We start from the raw sequence: 27,271 nt of genomic DNA on the forward strand, positions 1-27,271 counted from the left end.
ACTATTTCTCTTTCTTCAGTGGAGTTCCTTTTAAATCTGTTTTGTATATTTATTTGGTTTATTTTATTTTGATATTTTTAACTTTTAAACAGTCCTGACACCAAATTTGATGAAGGAGGATGTATAAATATTTAAATATAATAAATAAGTTAATGCTTGCTCTGAAATACAAAATAAAATTAATGAAATATGAGCTATCTACTCCTATGGTGAATAAAAGACTATTCTCTAAAATACATAATGCAGATGATTTATTCTGTAAATGTTCCTATAGAGAATTACATACATCATCCATCTTGCAGGTATGTTTTTTAGATTTAGCATTAATGTTGTAAGTTTACCTACTTCAGTTTTGACCTACAATGAACTTGTTTTTACATAAAACAGCTGAGAGAGAAACATTTATCTCCAAACCCTCAATATATGTGTAGTTATTACACCCAGCTTCTCAAAAGGAATTGAATCACTTGCATCGTGAATGTGTGTGTTAAACAAGCAAAATTGTGACTCTTTGTTTAAGGCAATTCTTGAATGACAATAAGTACTTTTAAACAAACTTACAGTCCATAAAAGATTTTGGTATTTAATCATAAAGCGCATGACACTTGCAGTCCCAGCTGCCATAACAAACTCGCTTTGCTCTGTGATCTTCAAGCTCAAACCATGAAACATGAAGAGGTTCGGAGCCATAACCACAGCAACATTCTTTAGGGTCATTTTATTTTTATCTCGATGATCAATTACCCTTTGAAGAAATTCAAGCAGTGCCTGAAAATGAGAACATTTGCAAAGTAGTCATGTGCAAGAACATACAAGAGAGGAAGCATGGTCTTCACAGAGCGTTCTTGAAAAAAGATTATTGAACTACTTGCACAAAATAAGCTCAGCTTGTACCTTCAGTGGTTGAATTACACAAGTGCTTTCTCCAAAACTCAAAACCAACTTTCTTTTACTTTGAGGAGAATGACAAATAGGTATCCTAAAGTGGGATAGCCAGCATGGCAGCCCCCAATAACTCCCATGAACCCCAGACAGCATGGTCAAGGGTCAGGGATGGTGGGAGTTGTATTCCAACAACATCTGGAGGGAACCATGTTGGCTATTCTTGTCGTAGAACAGGGGTGAGGAACCTTTAGCCCTCCAGATGTTGCTGAACATCAAGCACGGCCAATGGCCATGGATTATGGGAGTTTTAGTTCAGTGACATCTGGAAGGCCAAAGGTTCCCCACTCCTGTTCTACAAAATATATGGTTGACTAGTTCAGGCATCTGTCATATTCTCAAGATGGCCCTAGATTTTAATTAGTTAGACTTTGGATTCTTGCAAGACTCAACAGCCATCACATATCTGGGATGCCTGATGCTCACTGCTTAAAGGCAAACTTGTGATGGTAGTTGCATGATAGATTTACAGAAGAAAAGTGGCAGAAATGGGAAGGAACTGTAGAGCTGGCAGGGGTCTTGTATGCCATCTAGTCTAGTCCTTGCTCAGTGCAGGAAATCCAGAGCTAGAGCATCCATAGATGGCTACCCAGACTCTACCTGAAAACCTCCAGTGACAGATATGCCACCATTCCTCTAGTTAATTGATTTTATTGTTAAACTGCTCTTATGATAAAGAAGTTTCTCCTACTGTCCAACCAAAATCTACCCTCCTGCAACTCAAGCCCATTAGATCCAGCGCAGCAGGGAACAAACCTTTATCATCTTCTACGTGAGAGGTCTCCAGGAATTTGAGGAGCACTACCATGTCAGTCTTCTCTTCTTCAAGTTAAGCATATCTCATTCTCTTAACCTTTCCTCACAAGACATATTATTTCCCCCTCACACCCCAACCATTTTCACTGACATTCTCTGAGCCTGTTATAATTTGTCTATATCCTCCTTGCCAAGAATTGGACGCTGTGCTTAAATCTTTCCCACTCGCAGCTCCTTTTCCACAACCAAAATTCCAGGCCTATCCTTGTGAGGTCCTGGAGGATGGGGGCACAGAAGCAGATGTGATTGTGTGTGGAACAGAAATTGCGGAAGAAAAGCAACACACTGCTCACATGTTCAGAATGTATTCATCCATCAAAATTCATAGGCACATGCACACTTCTCTTCCTGAATTCAAGAGATTAGTTACCATCTGCAATGACGTTTTTTTTTAATGGTTTAAACAGTCCAACCTTCAGAGTATCTCTGTTTCCCTCTGGGAGAAGAAGGACCAAAAGATTCAGTGCTTGCAGCTGATGCTTCTTTATTGGAAGTTCTGCCAAAGAAACATGCAAAAAGCAGCTTTTGAATCATTTTGCATTTTTCTCAAAGAAATTCAAGTACATGAATTTTTCTTGATAATCTGTAACAGATATCATTAAAATGCTATGCAAGTCAAAAGCATGATCAAGGATTCACATATATTCCACCGTGTTTTCAGATGCTGCTTCATGACTCAACTGCAATAGGATCGATTATTTCCCAGGTAATGACTTTGGCCTTCTTTTGCTACTTTGCTTCATAATGCAATGTTTCTTAGTACAACAGTATTTAATAAACAGAACATGAATCCTTCCCAGACAAAACTACCATCTATGCACATGAAAATGAAAGGAGTTTATGACACTCAATGGCTAGCGTTACATCCTAACAAAGTCACTGAAGCGCAATGGTCTTTGTTGACCAAATATCTGATATTAGTGCATATGAGTAATGCTAAACCTGGAATGAGAGTCCCAAATCTCTGCACGATTTCTAAGGTATCACTTAGAGACAATAGCAATAGCGTTATCAGGAGTGTTCAGCAAGCTTGAAAATCTCTAAGCAGACATTCTCCTTAATATTTTTTTTTATGGATAACCTAGCTGCTATGGCAGATAATACATATCTAAATTTTCACTGCCACACACACAGAGCACCTCATTATTATTATTGTATTTATTAGTCTTTTATTTTTCAAAAATGAACTCAAAGCAACTTCCAAACATTAAAAACAGATATAAAAACAACCAAAATGCATAAAAAAGCTAAATCCAAGTAATTCCCACTTAGCTAAAAAATATGCAGAGAATTAAGCTCCAAATCAGATATATGAAATCTTCACATTTATAGACAATTTATAGACCCTTTAACTCCAAATCATCATGTTATACTGTTCATGCAAATATGCTACGCTGATGAATGAGAAGGAATTTATGGCCATAGTTTAAGATTTCTTATTCTTTTCCCCTTCCCCCCAGAGTGGATTTTGCACTTTCCCAAGTCAGTTTCTGTCCTGGGATGACTAGTGGAACATACACAATAAATGCTGAATTACAAAATAAGATAGAAGTATAATACAACAGGCTTCCCGACAACAGTAAAATCAATGAAATCTATCTCAATTACCTTCTGAAATAATTTGTTTTTTTTAAATATTTTGCTTTGTTGTTGACTTTTAATACTTCTAAATCTAAATGTCCTCCTACAGTTTACACAATAGCACATTTTATATTTCAATCATGGGACTTTTTTCAATAGACTGTAGTTTAAAAGCCATCTTATCTATGAGTTTTTTTCACTATGAAAGTAATATATAGTATTTCATGAATTCACCTACAGTTTGCTGAACAGTATGGGGCATTTGCGTGCAGAAAGCCAGTCTTAGTATTTGTTTTCAGATGCAAGCAAGTTAATGAATTGTTTGCAGAAAAATTCATCGACTTGTATGCCAATGAAGAAAAGATCAATGGCGCAATGCTTGTTTCACATCAAAGACTACAAGGGAAAATAATTTTCCAGAACTGTTGAAACACATAGAATCACAGAGTTGGAAGAGGCCTATAAGGCCATCAAGTCCAACCCCTTGCTCAATGCAGTAATCCAAATCAAAGCATTCCCAACAGGTGGCTGTCCAGCCGCCTTTTGAATGCTTCCAGTGTCGGAGAGCCCACTACATCTCAAGGTAATTGGTTCCATTGTCGTATGGCTCTAACAGTTAGGAAGTTTTTCCGGATGTTCAGTCAAAATCTGACTTCCTGCAACTTGAGACCATTATTCTATACATAATAAATTTGTTAGTCTTTAAGGAGCTGCAAGACTTTTTTTGTCATATAATATTGTTAAGGAAAGACAATAGCCTCATTGTAGTCACAATGTGTCGGTGATGGAAGGAGGGACATCTTGCCTTGGAAGTTGGCTAGGGGCACACTTGCCAATCCTTCGCCCCCCCTTTACATACTAGGCAATAATTTATGACATTTATTAACACTTTTTTATATAAACAGCAGCATTGACCAGAGAGCAACACAATTTGTCTTCCTCAAGTATTTATCAAATGCAGATACCCAGAAGTCTAGAAGAGGCATTTACAGCCTTAAGAATGACCTGATGCTGCCTTTTCCCTTTGGAGTTCTCAGTCAATGAGGGATTTCATGGGGAAGTATTTTGGATTATACTAGTTGAACCAGGACTAGGGTGAAAAAGTTTCCCACTGGCAGGAAAGAATCAGAGCATCAACCCAGAGAATGGCAAATAGTACAAACGTTTGCCAAGGGATAAGCAAATGTTGCCATGATGAGTTTCAACTCATTATTGTATATCTGGATAAATGCGGAGATTCACAGGTCACTAACAGGTCTAGGTTCTCTTAGACTCCACTTCCCAAATTCAACATCTGAGGAAGAATTACTATTCTGGGAAATGAGAGGATCTGCAACAGAGCTACACAGGAGCTTTGGCACAACAGCAGCACATTTCGAGGGCACATAACCACAATGGGTGCATATTTGGGGAGCCAAGAGCAGAAGCCACCAAGTCAAAAAGGGGCCACTCTTGAAAACTGGCCATTCCCAAACAGGTTGTGCAACGCCAATGGCAATTATGCAGCTAGGACTAAAAACATCCAGGAGACCATACGCAGGCCCACGAAATGTCATAAGGCAGCAGCAGCATCGCTGGAATGCAACCCCAGCTTCAAGGAAATAGTAGAGATGCAATTCTAGGACAGGTCCACCCAACCCAGCCGTATGCTCGGAAGAGGTAGCAAAGTGGGGTTCTGAATCCAGCACGAAGAGGAGAGGCTAGCAAAAGATACCCAGTGGCGGTGGCGGTGGTGGTAGCAGGAGCAGCCTCAAGAAAATGTGCTTTGGTACTGAGACACTCACCTGCTAGGGCAAAGATGGGGAACCTGTGGCCCTCCAGGGGCTGCTAGACTCCAGGTCCCATCAGCCATAGCCTTAATGGCCAATGGTCAGGAATGATGGCAGTTGTAGTCCAGCAACATCCAGAGAGGTATAGGCCATCAATTCTGTATGCTTAGCATGAAACTCTACAACAAGGGTAGTTAACCTGCAGCCTACGGGCCATATCCACACACACACCCCCCAAAGATTTCTGTGGCCTTCCAAGACTCTCCATAGTTTATTTTTTTTTAAGTTTTTTTAAAAAATACTGATTTCTCCCATAGATCCCCCACTGTGATGCCTGAAGGTTTCTTGTGGCACCCTATTTTATAATAGATCCCCTATTTTATAATGAATGCATAGTTTAACATTATTTTAAATAGCTGTTTGGAAAGCCTTTTGGAAGGCAGACTTGAGAGCTATAGGTCTCGCTGCATGCACTTTTACAGTTCAGCCATGCCCAATCTGACATAAAGCCCCCAAAGCATTGGCCCTGGGCCCAAAAAAGGTTCACCACCACTGCTGTACCCAATAACCTCCCTAACTCTAAACCAGAAGGCATTGAGCTTACTTTGTACATCCTGGAAAGCCTTGAGGTACTCCACCGTGAGGAGTGGCTGAGGCAATTCTCGGATGAAGAGTTTTAGAAGACTTGCTGCATCATGTTGTTTTACATTTTCCCAGTTGAAAGTTCCTTCATAAAACTTTGCTTCAAGCTCATGGCAAAGATGCTGAAAGACCAGTGGGTGAGAGATAAACAGCCAATAATACCACAGTGGCTTTATGCACACCATACATATATTGCATGCTTTTAAAAAAGAATAGCTGAAATCATATTTATCCAAAACATTGATGATAAAACTATACACACATTTTAACAAACCTAGATAGGATTTTTGTGTGTGTTAATTATTTGTAGTCCTTGCCATTATATTTATCAGGGCATTTTCACATACAGTGCTAAAAATGGCTTTTTTTATTTCCTGTGTATATAATGCCGTGTATGCAGCCGGAATAGCTACTTCATTTTACGACTCACTAACAGTATTCAAAAGCATAAGACATCATGCAAAAGCACTTTTAGTGTCATATATCAAAGTGCTCTCCGTTGATGAATAAAAAAATACAAAGTCTCTAGAAATAAGATCAAATGTTGCAGATGACATTCACAAATTCATTCCATGCATCTTCAGATTATTAACACAAGGTAGTCACATCCTGATGCCCATCTTCCTGAGCTAACAAGAGCTCAATGTATCTGCTACTCGATATACAAAGCATGTATACAGCTACTCCAGTCTCAGCACATGACTCTCCACAGAGAGCCTATATGCATGTTTATTTGGTCATCTAAAAAGAGGCTTAAAATCTGTCTGCATATGTAGACAATAGGGACTTCAAACAACCTTCACACAGTCAAATTCTGCTCCGAGTTGCTCTTACACATACAGAGTTTTGCCAAATATCATTTCAAAGTTCTGTTGTAAATGTGGAGCAGTACCGTTTCCTTAAAAAAAACCTTAAACTCCTTGCTGCCCTGGGCTCCTACTGGAAGAAAGGGTGGGATATAATTCTAATAAATAAATAAATAAATAAAAATGTGGATGTTCAAGATATTGGTTTTATTTATCATCCACGGGAATACAAAATTTCATTACAATGTTTATCTGTACCTGCTGTTCACTCTTGTATAAGATTTACTTATAAATTTTATATATTCTTCTATATACTTTTGCACTGCACTATATTTCATCTATAATATTTTTAATGTGAATTTTCACCTTTTTTAAGATGTTCACTACCATTCTTGGATCTACTGCCACTTCCTCCCTTCCCCAATTAGGGCTTTTTTCTTTATCTTCAAGTGATTCCAGCCAATCAGAGACCACATAGTGTACAATCTTCTAGAGGCCAATGGCAGGTGGGGCAAAGGGTATGACCCTTATCATTTGTATAGTAGGCTGTATCCCAGCCACACAGAAGTCAGATGGTTTTACATATACATCTCTCCATCCAGGCAAGCAAGAGACATTATTAAAGTGCAAGGACTTCTTCCAGCCAGGCAAAAGAACTGGAGGTTGGTGTGGCCTGGGAGAATCCCAAGGGCCAGACAGAGAACCCTGGAGGGTTGCGCTTGGGCTCTGGGCCTATGGTTCCCCACCTCCTGGTTTAATGCAACATGCAAATTGGGTAATTGACATCATAGGCAAACTTTTTCAGACTGAAGGCAATGCTTTCACAGCAATCTGGGGGTGGGGTGATTGCTGAAAGGACGTTACAGAAAATCCAGTGCCCCACTCAACAGTTTCAGCTCAGCCATAGATGACACCAATTACAAAGAAAAAAACCATTAATTGATCAACAATCCTGTTGGGGAAGGGCCATAGCTTTGTATGCAGAAGGCCCCATGCTCAATCACTGGCATCTCCAGGTAGGACTGAGAGAAAAGCTGTTTGAAATCCTGGAGAGCTGCTGCCTGTCAGCGTAGACAGTATTAACCTAGATGGTCCAGTGGTCTGATTCAGTGTAAGGCAGCTTCCTATATTCCTATTTGTCTTTGCAATCCAAGACCAAAACTCCTATACAGAGTTCAAGGAAATAAAATAAAATGTGGAAGTGATCAATTCTTACTTTGGCTTTGTCTTCTCCTAAAAGAGGGTTTATGACCCTCTTGGCAAACATGAACTAAAAGTTGAAGGGGCAGGATTGCAGTTCGAGATTGACAGACAAATGGGCAAGGAATACCTAATTACTTTGAATAAGTTCAAATCTCCAGGGCCCAGTGAACTGCATCCTAGAGTATTGAAGGAATTGACTGAAGAACTCTCGAAACCACTGTCTATTATTTTTGCAAAATCATGGAGGATGGGTGAAGTACCAGAGAAGGGCTAATGCTGTGCCTATTTTCAAAAAGGACAAAAAAAAGAAACCTGGGAACTTGAGATCAGAATATCTCATGTCAGTTCCTGGGATAATCCTGAGCAGATTATAAAGCAGTCAGTCTTTAAGCACCTTGAGAACAATTGCATGATTACTAGAAGTCAAGAACAAATCCTGCCAGACTAATCTTATCTCATTTTTTGGTCAGGTAATTTCTCTGGTAGACTGTGGGGATGTTGTGGACATAACACACCTTCACTTCAGCAAAGCTTTTGACAAAGTGCCCCATGATAGTCTGATTAGCAAACTAGCTAAATGTGGGCTGGATGGAACAATCATCAGGTGGATCCACAGTTGGCTACAGAATCTTACTCAAAGAGTGCTTGTCAATGGTTCCTTCTCAAAGTGGGGGGAGGTAATGAGCAGGGTACCACAGGGCTTGATCCTGGGCCCAGTGCTCTTCAACATTTTTATTAATGACTTGGATGAGAAGGTGCAGGGAATGCTTATCAAATTTGCAGATGATACAAAATTGGGAGGAACAGCAAATACCTTGGAGGACAGAAACAAAATTCAAATTGATCTCGATAGGCTGGAACATTGGGCTGAAAACAATAGAATGAAATTTAATAGGGATAAGGGCAAGGTTCTACACCTAGGAAAAAGAAACCAAATGCAGAGTTGTAAGATTGGGGATAATTGACTCAGCAATACTACATGCAAGAAGGATATTGGGACTGTTGTTGATCACAAGCTGAATATGAGCCAACAGTGCAATGTGGCTGCAAAAAAGGCAAATGCTGTTTTAGACTACATTAAGAGAAGTCTAGTTTCCAAACCATGTGAAGTACTTGTTCTCCTTTATTTAGCACTTGTTAGGCCTCATCTTGAGTATGGCACATTTAGTTCTTGACACTGCACTTTAAAAAGGATGCAGGCAAACTGGAATGGGTTTATAGGAGGGCAAAAAGGATGATCAAGGACTGGAAACAAAACCCAATGAGAACACACTGAAAGAACTGAGTATGTTTAGCCTTGAGAAGAGAAAACTGAGGGGAGATATGACAGTCCTCTTCAAGTACTTGAAAGGTTGTAACACAGGGGAGGGCCAGGATCTCTTCTCGATCATCCCAGAGTGCAGGACATGGAATAATGGGCTCAAGATACGGGAAACCAGATTTCAGCTGAAAACTTAGGAAAAACTTCATAACTGTTAGAGTGGTACGACAATGGAACCCATGACCTAGGGAGGTGATGTGCTCTCCAGCACCGGAGGCATTCAAGAGGCAGCTGGACAGCCACCTGTCCGGAATGCTTTGATTTGGATTCCTGCACAAGGCAGCGAGTTGGATTCCATGGCCTTATAGGCCCCTTTCAGCTCTACTATTCTACGATTCTATGAAGTAGTAGATACGCAAATGTTCTCAGAGAAACCAAGAGCAAAGGTTTGTTTATCCTGGTGGCAAACCACAATCCAGAGGATAATATCACAGCAGTGAAAAGTCAACAAGTAGGACGAATAGAGTAATTGTCCTTCACCTCTCCTTCATTTAATAAGAAGAAATGCCATTGCTGACTTACACAAGGAGTGTACATTTGTGAACAAATCAGCTCTGACAATGTAATAAAATAAGTTTCAGAAAGGAGAATGTATACTTAAGCTCCAGTTCTGTCACACACTCCTACTCTGCCATTCAGCTTTGGCAAACTGGCAGTCAGGAAGTAATTTTTAAAATAATTATCTTAGAAATGTTGTAAGAATCTCAGTGTTAATCTTGCCATTGAACACAAGTTAACAAACTATTATTTTTCAAAAGCGTTCATGATAAACACAACACCATCTTTCTAGAACTGAACGGTTACTTTACCTTTATCCTTGCTGCAACACCTGGTATCCGAAGGAGCCCTTCTGTATCCAGCTTTCCTTCTTCTATCTGGGCAATAAGCTGTAAATTGAAATGGAAAGCATCTCAGACTCACTAAAATGCTAGTCGAAGAGTGAAAATTGGTACTACCGAAAAGTAGTAAGGTGCTGCAGCTAAACTATTACAAGATTTTCTATGCACTGACATAACAGTGGATGTCTTTAGCAGTAAAGTGTATGTTTGTGCTATGTTGAAGCCTAGCTGGTACAGAAGAAAAGGACAGGTCAGCCTACTCACCTTTTGAAAAATTAGTGGTATCCTGATGCCTGGCACCCTTTTCTGATCTTGTTCTAACAAAACTGAGAGTGGAACACCAAAAAGACCAGATTCTGTATAAACCAAGGAAAGACAGACAATATTCTCATGATGATATGAAAAACATTTTCAGAGGATCTTCTCCATTACATTCAGATCTATGCAGTTTCCAATTAATACATTCAGACACAGACAATTTACAGTGCAACCCTATGCACACTTAACATGGAGTAAATCCCACTGAACACACTGGGATTTAATCATACGCATATTTATCCAGAAGCAAGTCCCACTGTGTTCAGTGGGATTTACTTCATGTAATCATGCAGAGGACTGCAGCCTCAGTCACCTCAGAAGAAATGAAAAATACATGCTAGCTGAAAACAAAACTATTTCTCTTTTCCGCTACCCATAATAATAATAATAATAATAATAATATTTAATTTGTGTGTCGCCTATCTGGCAATTAGCCACTCTAGGTGACGTACATTAAAATGAAATAAAATACAATGAATAACTGTTCATTTCCCTCTAATCTGCCCTTCTCTCAACCATTTGCATTACCAGGAGTGGGTGGGAGGTGGACAGAAGCAGCATATTAGAATCCATATTTTTATATGTTGCAGACCAACCCTACAAAGCTGACTCACTTCAGAATTCTATGGAAGTTAAAATGTTAATGATTCAAGACACCCAAAATGCCATAAATGTGTATTGCCCATATTACCTTCAAAGTGAAATTATGTCTTGCTGCATACCTCCATCTACTGCTAGATTAAATATCTTTAATATTAATTAGTAATAAGTTAATAAGGTATACTTCATCCTCTTAAGTAATAGGACTGAAGGATGCTTTTTTACATTTCTGAAATCCGTCTTGGCTTTAATTGGCTATTATATCTGTTTTTAAGATTTATCAAACGTATAAAGCAGAACATGGCTTAAATAAAAAAACAGTAAACCACAAGGAAAGAAAAGGAGCATACTTGCAAATGTGTAACCTTTGGAATAGTTCACTGAAATAGAAGAGGGCATCCTGTTGGTTGGCTTGTGAGTAACAGAGTGGTTTGTGAGTGGGAAAAATCCCTAATTCAAATATCAGCCATAAAACTGACTAACTGGAATTAAGCAAACTATTTTTGTCTCTGCCTCAGCAACTCATCTACAATGTGGGGACAAAAATATTGGCTTTTCTTTCAGGGCAGTGATCATTGAGATAATACATGGAAGCCTTTGAGCATATGAAATAACCTATATAATTTCTAGGAATTGGGTTGTACCCAATGGTTGTGCAAGTGGAAGGCACCTCACACAATTAATCTTTATCTTCCCTCCTTTCATTCTGCAGCCCCTGTACCACCACCAAACAACCTCTCTAGAAGATCAGCATTGTATGGGGATGTAATGGGAGGAGGGAAATTATCTAGGGAGAAACCTTGTGCAGAGTTGCCTTCCATTTGTGCAACAATTGGTTACAGCCCATTATTATTCAAAGTAATACAATAACAAATAGCAGTTTTTGCTGAAGTAGGTTACCACACTTCTATGAAATTTCAGTGTCACTTTGATAACTCTAGGAACATAGGAAGCTGCCTTGCACAGGGTCAGGCCAATGGTTCATCTAACTCAGTATTGTTCACTCCAACTGGTGGCAGCTATCCAGAGTTTCAGACATCTCCCCACCCCTCTCCCAGCCCTAAATGGAAATGCTAGGGATTGAACCTAGAGATTACATCTGCCTGAAAGGAGGAGGTCTACCACAGGCAACAGCCCTTTTCATAACCTTGGGACAAGTGACATAGAACAATAAGTTTGACCAAATTGGAATGGGCTGAGTAGCCCTTAAAACTGCATGATCTGCATGTTCTCTATTTCCCAGGGATGAAAGAAAAACAGCTATCCTAAAGCAATATTATCTATTCAAGAGGTGTTTTGGCATAGCTTTAGTACATTTAACTGGACACACCTTTTTAGGCGTCTAAAAATGGAAGGTAGCGGTGGAGGGAATGTTCCTGCACTCTGATGTGGCTGGAAGAAGTTATTTTTTGGGCTGTGAAATTAAGATTGTATTCAGAGAACTCAACTGTACCCAGCTGTATCTCTCTCATCACTCACAGTTGCTTTCAATTATTTAGCTACTGTGCTGTTGTCTCTGCTGAACCCTGACTGCAAGGTTTTGCCCAAGAAGATATTTGATTAACTGGTAACATGTTTCAAGTCCTTGTAAAACATTAAAGAGAAGGTCAGAAATACAGACAGTTAACAAAATGGTAACATTTCCTCCATATTGTAGATTACTTTTAAATCTGTTTGACGCTGCTATTTTAAATTTACTTCTGTATTGCATTTTATTATTTCTATTCCAAGCTGCCTTGAACTTCAGATTGATGAGAGGTAGAGGTGGAATCCTTTTTTAAATAAAATAATAATAAAATCTTTCCAGTCCAGCACATTTAACCAGGACTGTACTCACAAGAGATTGAACTGGAAATATACAAAAATTCAATCTAAAAATCAACTCTCTTTAATATAAAAGCCATTTATAAAACATAAACTATATAAACCAATACAAATGTTGATGGAAACTTTTCAGATGTATACAGTCACAGCCTACATTTGCAAGTCAATAGTCTCAAATTATTCAATCTTAGCAGTCAACTTGCTCCAATAAAAACCTGTGTTCTTTTGTGAGTACAGTACTATTTGGGGATGGGAGGTGCATCAAAGAACATAAAGACATAAGAAAAGTCCCACTGGATCACTCCAAAGGCACAGTCAATTCAGCATCCTGTTCTCACAGTGGCCAGCCAGATGCCCATGGGAAGTCTGCAAGCAGGACCTGAATGCAAGAGCACTCTTCCCTCCTGCAGTTTCTAGCAACTGGTATTCAGAGACGTGCGGCCTCCAACAGTACAGTGAAAACACAGCCATTATGGAGAGTAATCACTGATAGCCTTATCCTCCATAAATGCATTTCATCCTTTTTAAAAGCCATGCAGTTTGGTGGCCATCACCACATTGTCTAGGAGCAAATTCCATAGATTACTATGCAGTGTGTAATGAACTACTTCTTTTTTTCTGTCCTGAAACTTCCAACATTCAGTTTCAATAGATGGCACCAAGTTCTAGTATTATAAGAGAGGGAGAAGTAAGATCTCTCTATCCACTTTCTCCCCACCATATGTAGCCTTATACATCTTTATCAAGTTCCTCTTTGCTTGCCCTTTTCCTAGAGTAAGCCTTCTGTTTTACAAGGCGTTTGTTACATTTACCAAGGACTTCATGCATATATGCATGCATTATGTACATACACTTACATATGTTCAAGTAGGGAAAAAACCAAATATTGCTTTACCTTTTTAAAAAGAAATAGGAAGACTTGATACTATGCTCTTTAACTTTTAATTTAAAAAAAACAGGCCACCACAAAATGTTCCCATCTGTTTAGCCAGCCTCTACCACTGGCCTCTTCCCTGACATCAGGGGTTGCTAACCTGGGTATCTCCCCTGTTGTGAACTCCAGGTTCCATCAGCCCCAGTCAGCATAGCTAATAGAGATGATGGGATTTGCAGTACAGCAATATCTGGAGGGCCAAATGTTAGAGCTATACACATATAGCAGGGCTGGTTATGTGGCTAGGCTAGCCCTATATGGACATCACTGCATGCATGTCAACACAAGGCCAGAGAAGTTGTGACACATCAGGGGTGGGATCACAGGGGTGTCTTCTTGTATTTGTGAGAGTACTTCACACTATTAAAACATGAAGGGTCTCATATTAGGTCTGAAGAAAGTGGAATGAAAAGCAATCACTTTACAGAAAGGGTCAATATTAATATTCTGAATAAAAAGATAGTAAGATTCTGTTTAAAAAAGTGGCTGCCCTGGGCTCCTTCTGGGAGGAAGGGTGGGATATAAATCTAATAAATAAATAATAAAGATGACCATATTTGTCATGGTACAAGTTCAGCCTGGTAACATATGCACTCCTGCATGCGCACACACCCTAAAATGCAAGCAGATGCCAAAAAGGAAGTAACAACCATAAATTTACTCTTTGGATTAAATTATGAGCTTTGAGAATATTACAGACTGCCTTTGATCAGAGAGGAGATGCCATCGCGCATACATACACACACTGTCTCAGAACTGGAACAAAAACTCATGCCAAAATAAAAACCATAGAAAAATGTCACAAAGCTGCAGTCTTCACAAAGCATTCACATAGAATGGGAACACTGCAATTACATTGTTATATAGCATAAATGAAAATCTTGTTGGGAGCCTCCAAGTGCAGTCATTTTAAGTTATTTTGTCCCTCCTTATGGACCACAATCACTATGGATGGCTTTCCACAAACAAAAATAAATCATGGCTGAGAGAACGTTTAGTGTTAAGCCTCAAAGGAAATGTGTGAAACATTCAAGCAATGAATCAAGGATGAATGCAACAGGGGGAGCAATATGGAAACTTTAAAGATAAGTTTATTGAATCACCCAAATAGGCTTAAAGAAGAAAGTACCAATATATAGCCAGAGATAGAGGGGAAACAACTAATTGCACAATGGAAACATTTGGAGAAATATTGTCGCCCTCTCACTGGAATATCACTGTTCTGATACCTCTATAATCCAGTTTCAGTTCCCTACCCTCTGTGTATTGCAGCCTTATCTACTATTTGGCATGATTTGGCCTAAATTAAGTTGCTTTTAAGTTGCACTGACTGTAATGAGAGAGATTTAAGCTCATGCTTAACATTTTGCCACTAACACTGATGGAGTTTATTTATATATAAATATATTTGCACGCCACTATTTCATTTAAAAACATCAAAGTGGTTTACAATGTTAAAAAACTCTATATACCAAAAACCATTAGAAATATAGTAAAACGGAGGTCAGCTGTTGCAAAAAGACATCATCTTAATTGCCTACATATGCCTGGTGGAACAGAAAGGAATGCAATACTATTTCACTTGGCCAAGACTGTATCCATCCTACCAACCTGACTTCACACCCCATGACTACAGGACCCTTTTCCAATGAAATGAATGCAGGTTTGATTGATATCTGGTGGCCACTTGGGACGCATTTCTTAATGTACAATACCAGAAAACACAATGCAAAGCATTTATGTCCTGCCTCCACTTCAAAGCAAATTAAGTCCCAACTGTCTTACTTCATTCTTGCCCCATCTTTTACAGTATTCATGGGAAAACAAAGTTACTCTACTACCCCTATGATCTTTTAACAGAAAAAGTGGCCTTAAAGATTACTTATATAAAAATGCACATCCACAAATTAGCACTGCAAATAAAAGCAACTGACCTTTTATTTTAATTTTTACTGCTTTTTGTGGCTTCAATTCTGTTCCAAGTATATCAAAAAGAGCAGTCAGCTCAATCAGTGCCAAAGGATGGACTTTCTTCATATCCTGAAGTGCAAGGTCCCCAATCTTTGTTGTACCCGTTTTGTCTCTTGGCAGTCTGAAATTCTAATCAAAGAGTTTAAAACAGCAGCAGTAAATCCTAATTTCCAACAAGTTACAAAAAGGAAATTGCTGTACATTTCATGCCATTAAGCTAACATGGCTAACGGTGCAACAGACATGACAGTAGGCAAAGATAAGGTAATTATAAGGTAACTTATTTGTTTCAAAAGTGCATATTATTGGGGAGAGTGGATATTTTTTGATCTAAGAAATTTACTTTATGCATTTCTGGCTAAACATTTCTCTACCCTTCCCCTTCTAGCCCTAGCATACTATTAAAATTACAGCTTCATTGAGGACTTGTAATTATTTTATTTATTTTATTATTACATTTATATCCTATCTTTCCTCAAAGAAACTCAAGGTGGCTTACAAACATGGCTCTCCCCCTTCCTATTTTATCCTCACAACAACCCTGTGAGGCAGGTTAGGCTGAGAGACAGTGACTGGTCGAAGGTCATCCAGTGAGCTTCATGGCTGAGCAGGGGTTTGAACCCTGGTCTCTCAGGTCAGAGTCTGACAATGTTACCACTACACCACACTGGCGCACATAGTATATAGGGTGTATACAGCTACCAAGCAGGAGACTATAATACATACTGAGCTAGGGCCTCTGTAAGTAACGCAACAAAATTGAGCGTGGGGAAGCTGTACACGCTTTGAAAGTGGATTCACCTTGCCTGTTTGAAAACTGAATCCAAGATAAGGGTTTGGTGCATCTTTTGTTAAGCAAGTCAACCACAGACCCAAAAAAACTGGACAAAAGCAATGAGCTCCTGATATCAGGTGAAAGTGCTTTTTGTCCCCAGGATCCAAGGCCTGGTCTACAAGAAATAGCAGAAGTAGTAAAATAATTCATGGACAGCAATTCTTCAAACTGCAGATGATAACATTGGAGGCTGCATATTTGAACTTTCCCTGGCCAATGAATGAACAGAGATAACAAGCTTTAAAAGAAGGCTAGATTAACACTCCTCAGTTTTCCATGAATACCCTGCTACCAACAATCTAATATAGAAATGGCTTCCTGGGATGTACCATCTTGCTACCTCCTCTGCTATTTGTATGGACAAAGAACAATACCGTAGCATTCACTGTCTCTTCAAACTTGAAGTTTTCCAGTATCATTTTGGAAGATAAATGAAAAAAATCACAGAGCAAGAAAAAAAAAGCACCTACAGGAAGGAGCGTGTCATCATCTTTGCCCTTTGACACTTTGCCTGGTGGGTTGTCTTTGAGACAAGCTGCCTGTTCCGAAAATGATATTTCCAAGTTGATGTCTGTTTCAGTCACTGGCACATCCTCTCTTGGACTGTTATCACCAATATGCTGACAATGTGCTAGATGTGAAAAAGAAGGGGGGAAACAACTATTCAACTGAAATCCAGCTTTAAGTTCAATGTAATGCATGAAAAGAAAGATTTACCATCTCCATCACTGGGGGCTTTTTGGGGGTGGGTGGGGGGTGATTAATTAATAATGGATTGGCTCCAGAGATCTGCTCACAGAGTGCTCCCACTTAAGAAAGGGGGGTGTTTTTGCTGATTTCTTCTAACATCTACTATGCATTACACCTTTTGAAAATCTGCTCCCAAGGGTTGAGATACCTTCTTCCAGTATTCTGATGGGTTATGAAAGGCTTCAGGGAGAAAGGGAAATCAACAAAAAATAATCTCTGTAACCCTCACCAGCTTTTTATAAACTTCAGCTGGATCACAGCCCCCTTCCGCTAACAGAAGACTTGCACTGGATCCAACCCAATGAGTAAAGTCAGTAATAATTATTTATATTATAATAATTATTATATTGTAATAATTTATATAATTATTATATATAATTATATATTACATATAATTATTTATAATTATTATAATTATTATTTACTTTCTTCCAGTTTACATAGAACTGCCATTTCACATAACTTTCCCCTGTATAAAAACATTTGATAGATTGAGATGTTGTCTATCATACTGCCTGTCTTTTATTTCCTCCCTGCCCTCCCAGTTTATATATGCAGCAGGCTGCAAGTGGGAGATACCATTTTTGAATACTCCTGGATGGCAGGTTCCAAACCAGATCTTCTTTCTTCCTATTGTTTTAGTTTTCTATTTGCAGGACATTTGTTTGGGTTTTTTTTTTACACCGAGTAACATTCAAAAATGTACTCTACTTTGAAGTGGTAAGACAGCCTTCACCACCTGGAGATCTCCAGATATTTTGGACTGCAACTCCCATCAGTTGTGCTGGCTGGAGCTGATAGGGGTTGTAGTCTAAAACATCTGGAGGGCACCAGGCTGGCGAAGACTGGTAAGAGTTCATTCTACCACCTCATTCTGCTATTTGTGCAGCCTCATACATGACAACAGACATGCATGTTTTAAATATTGTACAACAACTGGCAGTCCCCAGACACATGCAATGACTTTTGAAAGATGTACACCTGACAGAGTACGTGCTAGTCTCCACATGTACATACATACTAAACATAATCTATGACATGGCCCTAAGGGGCTGTGCATTTCTTATATTCAAAGACCTACCATAAATTCACTGAGAATATTCTAAATAGGTTCATTGCCATGTTACTGCTTTGCAATCAAGGGACAGGCACATTATAAAGATCATAAATTTCTATAGCCTGTCCATCTTCCATTAGCAATCTTACAGTTGTGTTTAAAAAAACACAACTCTACACTCCCTTAAATGTGAACCTCCTTGATGATAAACCACTATGATGTTACAATCTCTAGCTTAACGAAGATAATATCAAAACTAATGTTGTGCACAAATGCACAACATTACTTCATTTCAAATACAGTAAATTATCATAATCACCAAACCTATCTCATGACTGAAAAACTAAGAGCAGCTTAATTTTTTTCTCTAAATACCATCTAGTAGCACATTGTCAGAGATGAGAAAATCACTTTTTACCCCATGTTCACTACCCTAAACATACTTCCAATTTTTACTGAAATGCTTTTAGTTTTGGATTTCTCTTCAAGAATATTTGATGCCTTTGAAACGCCAGGCAATTCTTACTCCCTGTGAAAGAACAACAGGCCAAAAGCATTAATTATTAGTTCATTATTCCTGAACAGTCTCTGGCACATCCCAGAAACAGGTGCTACAGTTCATACCTAGATAAACTTGGGCAATTCTACAAATGGAACAGATTTCTATCCTGTTCTGATCCTGGAAGCAGAACCTCACTTTTCAGTAAAGTTGCCAACAGCTGTAACGTGTCAGAATATACACAGGCTGACTTAGCTTTGCCCTTTTCATTCAGGGCTATGAGAGAGTCAGCATATGGAAATTGCCTTTCGGAACTTCTCATTTCTAAAAGACTCATAAAGAGGCACTGGAAAAAAGAACCAGATGTTATGAAATTCTTAAATACATGCTTGGTAATTTTCCAGGCCAAGATTCTGCAGCACAGTTTACTGGCATAAGCCTTGTGCTTTTCTGTCTCCCTTTCTGCCTTGTGCTGACCCAGCAATTTGGCAGCAGTCCCATCTTTGAAACTGTTCTTGCTAGTGAATGGCTGCTTGGTGACTGAAATGAGCAGAGAAAAGGCTCATTAATATTACCTCTGGGTACATATTATTTAGCTGATGATATTTTTGTGCTTTTTTATTTCTGAATTCACACTTGCCTATTTAACTTGAGATCAGAGTTTTGCAATATATTCATTAATTAGTACCACATCTGATTTTTATATACAAAATTCCATGGGTATAATTTTTTATCATTGATGATGAAGTGCTGCTGTTGGTTTTCTGCTAGTTTGGAAGAACACCTTCCTTCAGTTTCTTTCTTTGTTTTTGTTCTTCAGTCAAATATATACCGCCATTCATGGCTACAACACACCAATCACTGTTTTTTGAATTAGTCATTTTTCTTCTTGCTGTGATTGCTCATTCCACTTTTAAGTTTTCTTTGTCTCTCAAACTTGGACTATACATATGAAGTTCACCTAGCTGCCTTTGTATGCTTCAAAAGGTTGCCAAAACCATTAATTTGGTATCTTGGGATTTTCCACAAACACAATGATGGGTTGAGGAACGCTGGTTCCGTTAACAAAGTACAACTCAGTTCAGTGTACTTCATTATTTATTCAATATCCCACCCTTCCTCCCAAAAGGAGTCCTTCTGCTTTTGAATTATTTATTATGAATTTCCAGCAGCCAGATATCTGTACCCATCTTAACTCCATGACTGGATTTCATAGAGCTAGACAAATAGCCAGGTGCAATTGTCCTATTAGCTTGTGTTATCTGTTCCTTTATGGCTTTTGAAAAGAAGAATTGGTTAAAAGCTGGATGGTTCACTCATGTTGCCATAACATGCTTTGGGGTTACATGGGAGTGAGCTTCAGGCTTGTTCGTCCTTCCTAGATATATAAACTCTGATTTACTCACTTGCTGCCTAGATCAAGGCAAGTTATAAATCCGTTGTTATATCTGAATTGAAAACCACAAACAAATCATTGTAGTACTACATGGGATCCATCCCATTAAGTTTAGATTTTATACTGGTTCCAATCCAGGAAAAAAAGTTAGTCATTCTTATGCCCTGCTATTTTCATTTGGGACAAGCACAACAAACACTCTTTGGATTGGGTTCTATATGTGTACATATCAAAGACCAACTGACTTCCCAATTTTTTCAGGATTAAATATGTATATGAGTTTTCAAATCTACACCTATATATATATATATATATATATACACACACACACACACACATACACATATATATATATATACACACACACATATATATATACACAAATATATATATGTTAAAATTCAAAGTCAAGGAGTTTAACCAGATCATGCTTAACTCTAAAGTTTCTTTTTGTTTTATTTTTAAAAAACCATTTGGCTGATATCTAAATATTACCTAAACTGGTTAAGAATTTTAAAAATGCTTAAGTCCAGATGTAAATGTTTTACAGTATACAATCCTTTAGAACTGTCTCAGGAAAGTTTCAGGCATGCTAAAAGCAATAGGAGTCATAGAACACAGCTATATGTTCCAAGGAGAGTGCAGTTTGTCCACATTAAGGGTGGCTGCTTCAGAGTTGGTGCCAACAGCCAAGTGGCAATGAGGACCTGTTCCTATTATGTGAGCCAAAAAGCATGGAAACTTCTCATTTTTATTGCATACCCATTCATTTGGATCACAACAAATGACCAAGCATTGTCACAGCATTATTCATGTAAGTCATACACACATGGTTAAGCCTTTTAAAATAATGGAATGATGTATCCTCACAATTTGAATCTTGAAACAAATGGCACATTTATATATTTGTCATCCCCCCCCGCCATCATCATTCCAATTCTTTTGTTTTCAAAGGACCTGACCATGTTGATAAACAAGCCCATTTCCAGCACCCTCAGCTTTGGCAAATACCAGGTATATCAAGGACGCGGAGAATATCTGGTCCAATAGGTGTGCAACAACCTGCAAAGCTATTGTGACAGTGGAATTGCTTACAACAGACGACTGGCTGTTTGTTATCCTATCCTCTGGCCAAGGGTTGATGTGACTATGCTGACAATTCAGAACAGCACCAGTCATGTTGCACAGCAAGAATGTGAATTTTAAGCCTGTGATATTGTTGTAGCCTTATTTTTAATGCTGAACATCAATTCCTCTTGGTTGGATTCAAATATTCATGGGGACTCTCTTCAGAACACAGAAAAAATTACTGCTACACAATCAGTAAATAGATTTTTTCAATAAGTATATGTGAAGTAGTAATGAAAAAAAGCTAACAGCCACAGTATGTACCAATTTGTCTTTGACATAGTTGAAAGACTACATCCATGTATCCAATGGTGTTGGTTTTTTTTACTTAGTAGAGATTTTGCCTAAATATTGCTCCAGAATGTGGGCTATATTAGGATTTATTTTGGAAAAGGGTTTAAGTGAGCTTGTTCAGTAATATAACTTGTTAAGACAGTTCAAAGTAGTAACACAATACAGAAAATTAATTAAGGTTTACCCTCTTTTGCCTCTTCCAGGGGCTCATCTTTGTTTTCTTTTGTTCTTGCAGACTGGTGTTCACTGCCAGTTTCCTAAAATGCAGAAAATAAAATATTCTGAAACTTACAGCAAATCATAGGCAAGTTACTTTGATCCCACTTGAATTTAAGATTAACATTAAATATCTCCTATGTCTTAAGGAGTTCCTGCAACTAAATCAAACCTGTTCACTGTCAACTTTATGCCCGCTGTCTTTGTAACACGGTTCATCAGAATTAAGGTGCCTCACAATCATAAATGCTTGCAGTGATGCACCCAACCACCTGTTCATTAGATCCTTGTTCATCCTGGCTTATTAATGCTAGCCAGAGTGGAGTGACGGAATAGGTCACAGGTGTAGTAAACGCATCTTTGCATGATGGTGTGATGCCCACTGACCTTAAAGAAGCAGTGGTGCATTCGCTTCTTTAAAAGTCTACACTGGACCCAATGGAGTGTAAAACTATAGACCAGGTGCCAACACTCCTTTCTTGGCAAAAGTGGAGGAGAAGGTGGTTGTAGGGCAATTGCAGGTATTCCTGGATGAGACTGATTATCTAGATCCATCACAACCTGGATTCAGACCTGGTTTTGGAACAGAATCAGCCTTGGTTGCCCTGATGGATGACCTTTATCATGAGAGAGACAGGAGGAGTGCGACCGTTACTTCTGCTCGATCTCTCAGTGGCATTTGATACCATGGACCATGGTATCCTCCTGGACCAACTCAGTGGGATGGGTATTGGAAGCATTGTATTACAGAGGTTTCGCTTTTATCTTTGGGTCATGTCCAGACAGTAACACTGGGTGAGTGTTCCTCAGCCCTCTGGCACTTGCATTACGGGGTTCCGCAGGGTACTATTCTCTCCCTAGTACAATTCAACATCTATATGAAGCGGTTGGGAGTGGTCATTAAGAATTCTGGAACAAGGTGTCAGCAATATGCTGATGACACACAGCTCTACTTCTCCATAACATCTGAATCAGGAGAGGTTGTGAATGCTCTCGATCAGTGTCTGAACGCTATAGTGGACTGGATGAGGGCCAATAAACTGTGCTTAAATCCTGGAAAGAGGGAAGCTCTTTGGGTAGGTGGTTCCCATGTCCAGGAGATAGGCAGGTTCTGTTCTGGATCGGGTTGCACTCCTTCTGAAGGATCAGGTCCCTCTCCATCGGGTATGTCTGGATTCATTTTTGTCACTAGAGGCCCAAGTATACTCTGTGGCTAGGAGTGCCTTTTGCTCCAGAGCAAAATTAAGGTACAGACATAAAATGCATTATTATAAAATAATATCAAAAATTTAATATATATAAACAATCAATATAAAATCCTTATAAGTGTTCTCATACAGTATTAAAAAAATGGCCAAAGAATATGTAAACAGATCAGTGCCCAAACACAATAAAATACAGAATATATAATATAATCAAGGCAATATCAGTGTGGAAATCAAGGGCAACTTGTAAACAGTGGCCAATGTACATAAATCAATGCCCATAGAATGCACAATGTATACCATAACCAGACGCGTTTCGACAGTTAGTCTTCTTCAGTGGCTTTCATGATGAGTATACATTTTGTATTTTATATTCTAAGATATGAACTGGTACGTGGGCTGTTCATTAACTCAATTCTTCATTTCCTTCTATCAGTTGTAAAAAATATATTGAGAATTTTGCCAACGTAGAAGGGCATTAATACTATATGAGAACACTTATAAGGATTTTATATTGATTCTTTATATATATTAAATTTTTGATATTATTTTATAATAATGCATTTTATGTCTGTACTCTGTATTTTGCTCTGGAGCACTGTTTTTTGCATTAAGGTAGATTTTAACTTCTCAGTTCTTGTAGGAGTGCCTTTTACCAGCTTTGTCTGTTGTCAGCTATGGCCTTTCCTGGACAGAGATAGCCTGACCTCTGTAGTCCATGTGTTGGTGACCTCGAGGCTGGATTACTGCAATGCACTATATGTGGGGCTGCCATTGGCCCTGGTTTGGAAGCTTCAGCTGATGCAAAATTTGGCAGCCACATTGCTGATGGGAACATGTGGCCAACAACAGGTGACACCACTTTTAAAACAACTGCACTGGATGCCCATCTGCTATCGAGCCAGTTTCAAGGTCCTTGTATTAATTTAAAGGTAAAGGTGTCCCCGCACTTGTAGTGCAAGTTGTTTCTGACTCTTAGGGTGATGTCTTGTGACATTTACTAGGCAGACCGTAGATATGGGGTGTAATTGCCAGTTCCTTCCCCGGCCTTTCTTTACACCCCCAGCATATGCCGGGTACTCATTTTACCGACCACGGATGGATGGAAGGCTGAGTGAACCTTGACCCCTTTTACCGGAGATTTGACTTCCTCCATCCGTTGGAATCGAACTCCGGCCATGAGCAGAGCTTCGGCTGTGTTACCGCTGCTTACCACTCTTGCCACGGAGGATCTTGTATTAATTTACAAAGCCCTAAACAACTTAGGTCCAGGGTATCTTAGGGCCCACCTGAACCCTTATATCCTAGCTCGATCACTGAAATCTTCTGCACGAGTGGCTTTGGTCATCCCCTGAATTGGCAAGGCTCATTTAACATTGACACAAAATCGAGCCTTCAGTGTCATCAGCCCAGTTCTCTGGAATGCTCTGCAAACAGATTCAGCAGGCACCTTGTGTTTTAATTTTTAAGCACCTGCTGAAAACCTTTCTGTTTGCCCAGGCTTATACAGGCAATTAAGAACATGCTTTTTTGTAACAACTGAGCTTTGTTTTTATTGTATTTTTATTTTTTTAAAAAAAATCTATGGTTGTTTTAAACATGTTGTAAACCACTTTGATGTTTTTAACAAAATAGCAGTATACAAATATTTTTATAAATAAGTAAATAAATAAAATCAGAAGTCATAGTAAGCAAACAAATTAAGGAGCCAATGCAAAGCGCTACTAACAGAAGATTTTCTATGGAAACCCATTACCACCAAATTTAATATAAACATAGCAGTGTTGTTACGTGCTCTGTCTTAATAAGCAGCATTCATTTTAAAATATTAAGAATTTGATCTATAATGCAGTTTGGGAACAAAGAAATTGCACGGAGAACCTGAGCAAGTTCTGTGCTTCAGTTCTTCTTTAATGGGTGAGTTGACTATGTTCAGGCAGCTGAGAAAATTAATATCTGTAATACTGATCTCAGTTATCTCACCAATGCAGTGAAGTCTGTATTTAAGTCTTCATCAGAGTGGGCAACCTTTTTCAGCCTAAGGGCCACATTCCTTCAAGGACAACCTCTTGGGGAGAGCGGATGCCAGAGGCAAAAAAACAACAGGGTGGATTCTTCGCTTTGTACAGTAGTCTACATCCCACCCATTCAAAAATCAGAGGTTTCTACACCCACATATATCTCCAACCAGGCAAACAAGAGGCGTTACTACAGTTCAAGGAAACATTCTAGCCAGCCAAAAGCACTCAAGGAGAGGATAAAGAAGGGCAAGTGAGAGGGGAGAGTCCTGAGGGCCAGATAAAGAGGCCTGGAGGACCACATGTAGCCCCCGAGCCTGAGGTTCCCCACTCCTGGTCTACACTATAGTGGATGTGATGAAACTGTATATGGGAGTCTCCATGGAAGAAATACTCCAGTCCTAATATTCTGATTAAGAAACTGAGATTATGTCTGAAAAATGGTCAGTGTGCAGGAATCAGACTTGGTTTGTGTGCTATTTCAATAACCACTATTGGGCAGCACACATTGAACAGCATTTACTAAGTCCACACTTAAGCCACTTATGCTCAACAAATACAAAAGAAAGTCCAAAATGTTTGCATCTACCAATACCTGGTTAACATGCCAAAAGACAGAATGCCAGTCAAGAGCCAGAACTCAGACACTGCTAAAGCCTTAAGTAGCATTAAGCAATCATTATGGTGGAGTGTATTGTACTGTAATTAGGGATGTAATAAGAAACAATGAAAAACACATCTACTCAGCATGTACTGATCTTATGTGAGCCACTCGGAATCTTTTTGGCTGAAGAGTAGAACAAAAAAGTCTTGAATTATATTAAATAAAATAATTTTATATCATTTTCTAGCTCTATTTTTCCTTCCATTGCATGCTGGGACATTCCATTAATCTTTAAACCTTGCTCTTGCACGGATGTTTTCAAGTATGCAACACATTTTAACACAGAAATTGAGAGGCTAGGAGTTTAGGAACATCCACAGAAGCCCTACATCAGAGGTGAGGAACTTGTGGTCCTCCAGATGTTGCTGAATTACAACTCCCATTGTCCCTAGCCATTGGTCTTGCTGGCTGGGGCTGATGGGAGTTGAGCGTCCAACAACATCTGTAAAACTACAGATTTCCCATGAAGATTTCCACAAGAAGAAAAGCTTTTGATTATATATTGTGCTGTCCAAATATGAAGATGTTTCGGATTTTAAAAAATATGAATGAAATTGCAGGACATAACTAAACTTACAATTAATTGTTATTTTGTTTGGATATGTTTAGGCTCTTCAAAAGGATAGGGAATCGGTACAAATGGAAACAAAAAAAGACTCCTTACCCTCACTGAGAGAATATGTGATGAAGGTATGGGACCTAATGCTCACCTGAACCTTCAAATAAAATCAGAATTAGAGAGAACAGACTGGGAAATAAAAGTATCATCTTGTGAAGCTCTTGTCAGAAGTTCCTATTGGCATTAATGAAGAACTCTCAACTCTCCGGTTAAAACTTGCCAAAAACCAGCAGGCAACTATTGTAAGTGCTTATGCACCAACATTAGATCCTGATGAAGACATCAAGGAAAATTTTTATGACCAGCTGGAAGCCATCTTATCAGAGATATCTAAGGAGGATAAAATTATCCTCCTGGGCGGTTTCAATGCAAGAGTTGGGCGTGATTTTGATTTATGGCCAAAAACCATTGGGAAAGAAGGAGTTCGCAATAGCAACCTGAATGGCATTCTACTTCTGACTAAATGTGCAGAGCATAATCTTCTCATTACAAACACACTCTTTCACCAGAAAGATAAATTTAAAACTCATGGAAGCACCCTCAGTTGAAGCACTGGCATCTCCTGGATTATGTAATTGTCCATGCCAGAGATCGTCATGATGTACTCCTCACCAGGGCCATGACGAGTGCCGATGACTGCTGGACAGATCCACTATTCGATCCACTATGGCCATTAATATTGTTCCTCAACGTAGGCTCCAAGGAAGAAAACCGAGGCATAAAATGAACATCCACACCCTTCAAGATCCTATTAAGCTTGCTTTCAAGCAACTCTAAGAAACATCTACCTACGGAACTCCCTGAAAACGTTGAGGAACACTAGATTAAACTGAAGACTTCCATTATTGCAGCATGTGAACAAACTATTGGATATCAAACTAAGAAACATCAGGATTGGTTTGATGAGAATGATAGTGAGATTGAACATATCATTGACAAGAAAAGGAAAGCCTTCCAGATATGGCAGAAAGACATTAACTGTGCTGCTAAGAAAAAAATCTATGCCAGTGCAAAGGCTGAGGTC

The 27,271-nt window shown here is 38.9% G+C and overlaps 1 protein-coding gene across 3 annotated transcripts in view; it reads right to left on the reverse strand.

Moving 5' to 3' along the window:
• Positions 1 to 27,271, reverse strand: part of ARHGAP18 (Rho GTPase activating protein 18) — an 80,581-nt gene that overhangs the window by 13,153 nt on the left and 40,157 nt on the right. For all 3 annotated transcript variants that reach the window (XM_061623818.1, XM_061623820.1, XM_061623819.1), the window contains 8 exons: positions 21,710 to 21,782; positions 16,872 to 17,032; positions 15,530 to 15,695; positions 10,184 to 10,275; positions 9,890 to 9,967; positions 5,713 to 5,872; positions 2,172 to 2,254; positions 562 to 768 (listed from right to left, as the gene is read on the reverse strand). In XM_061623818.1, coding sequence (XP_061479802.1) covers positions 562 to 768; positions 2,172 to 2,254; positions 5,713 to 5,872; positions 9,890 to 9,967; positions 10,184 to 10,275; positions 15,530 to 15,695; positions 16,872 to 17,032; positions 21,710 to 21,782 — 1,020 coding nt within the window. The remainder of the gene's footprint in view (positions 1 to 561; positions 769 to 2,171; positions 2,255 to 5,712; positions 5,873 to 9,889; positions 9,968 to 10,183; positions 10,276 to 15,529; positions 15,696 to 16,871; positions 17,033 to 21,709; positions 21,783 to 27,271) is intronic.

The sequence above is a fragment of the Rhineura floridana genome, chromosome 4 (genome assembly GCF_030035675.1).
Source record: "Rhineura floridana isolate rRhiFlo1 chromosome 4, rRhiFlo1.hap2, whole genome shotgun sequence".
Classification (NCBI taxonomy): Eukaryota; Metazoa; Chordata; class Lepidosauria; order Squamata; family Rhineuridae; genus Rhineura; species Rhineura floridana.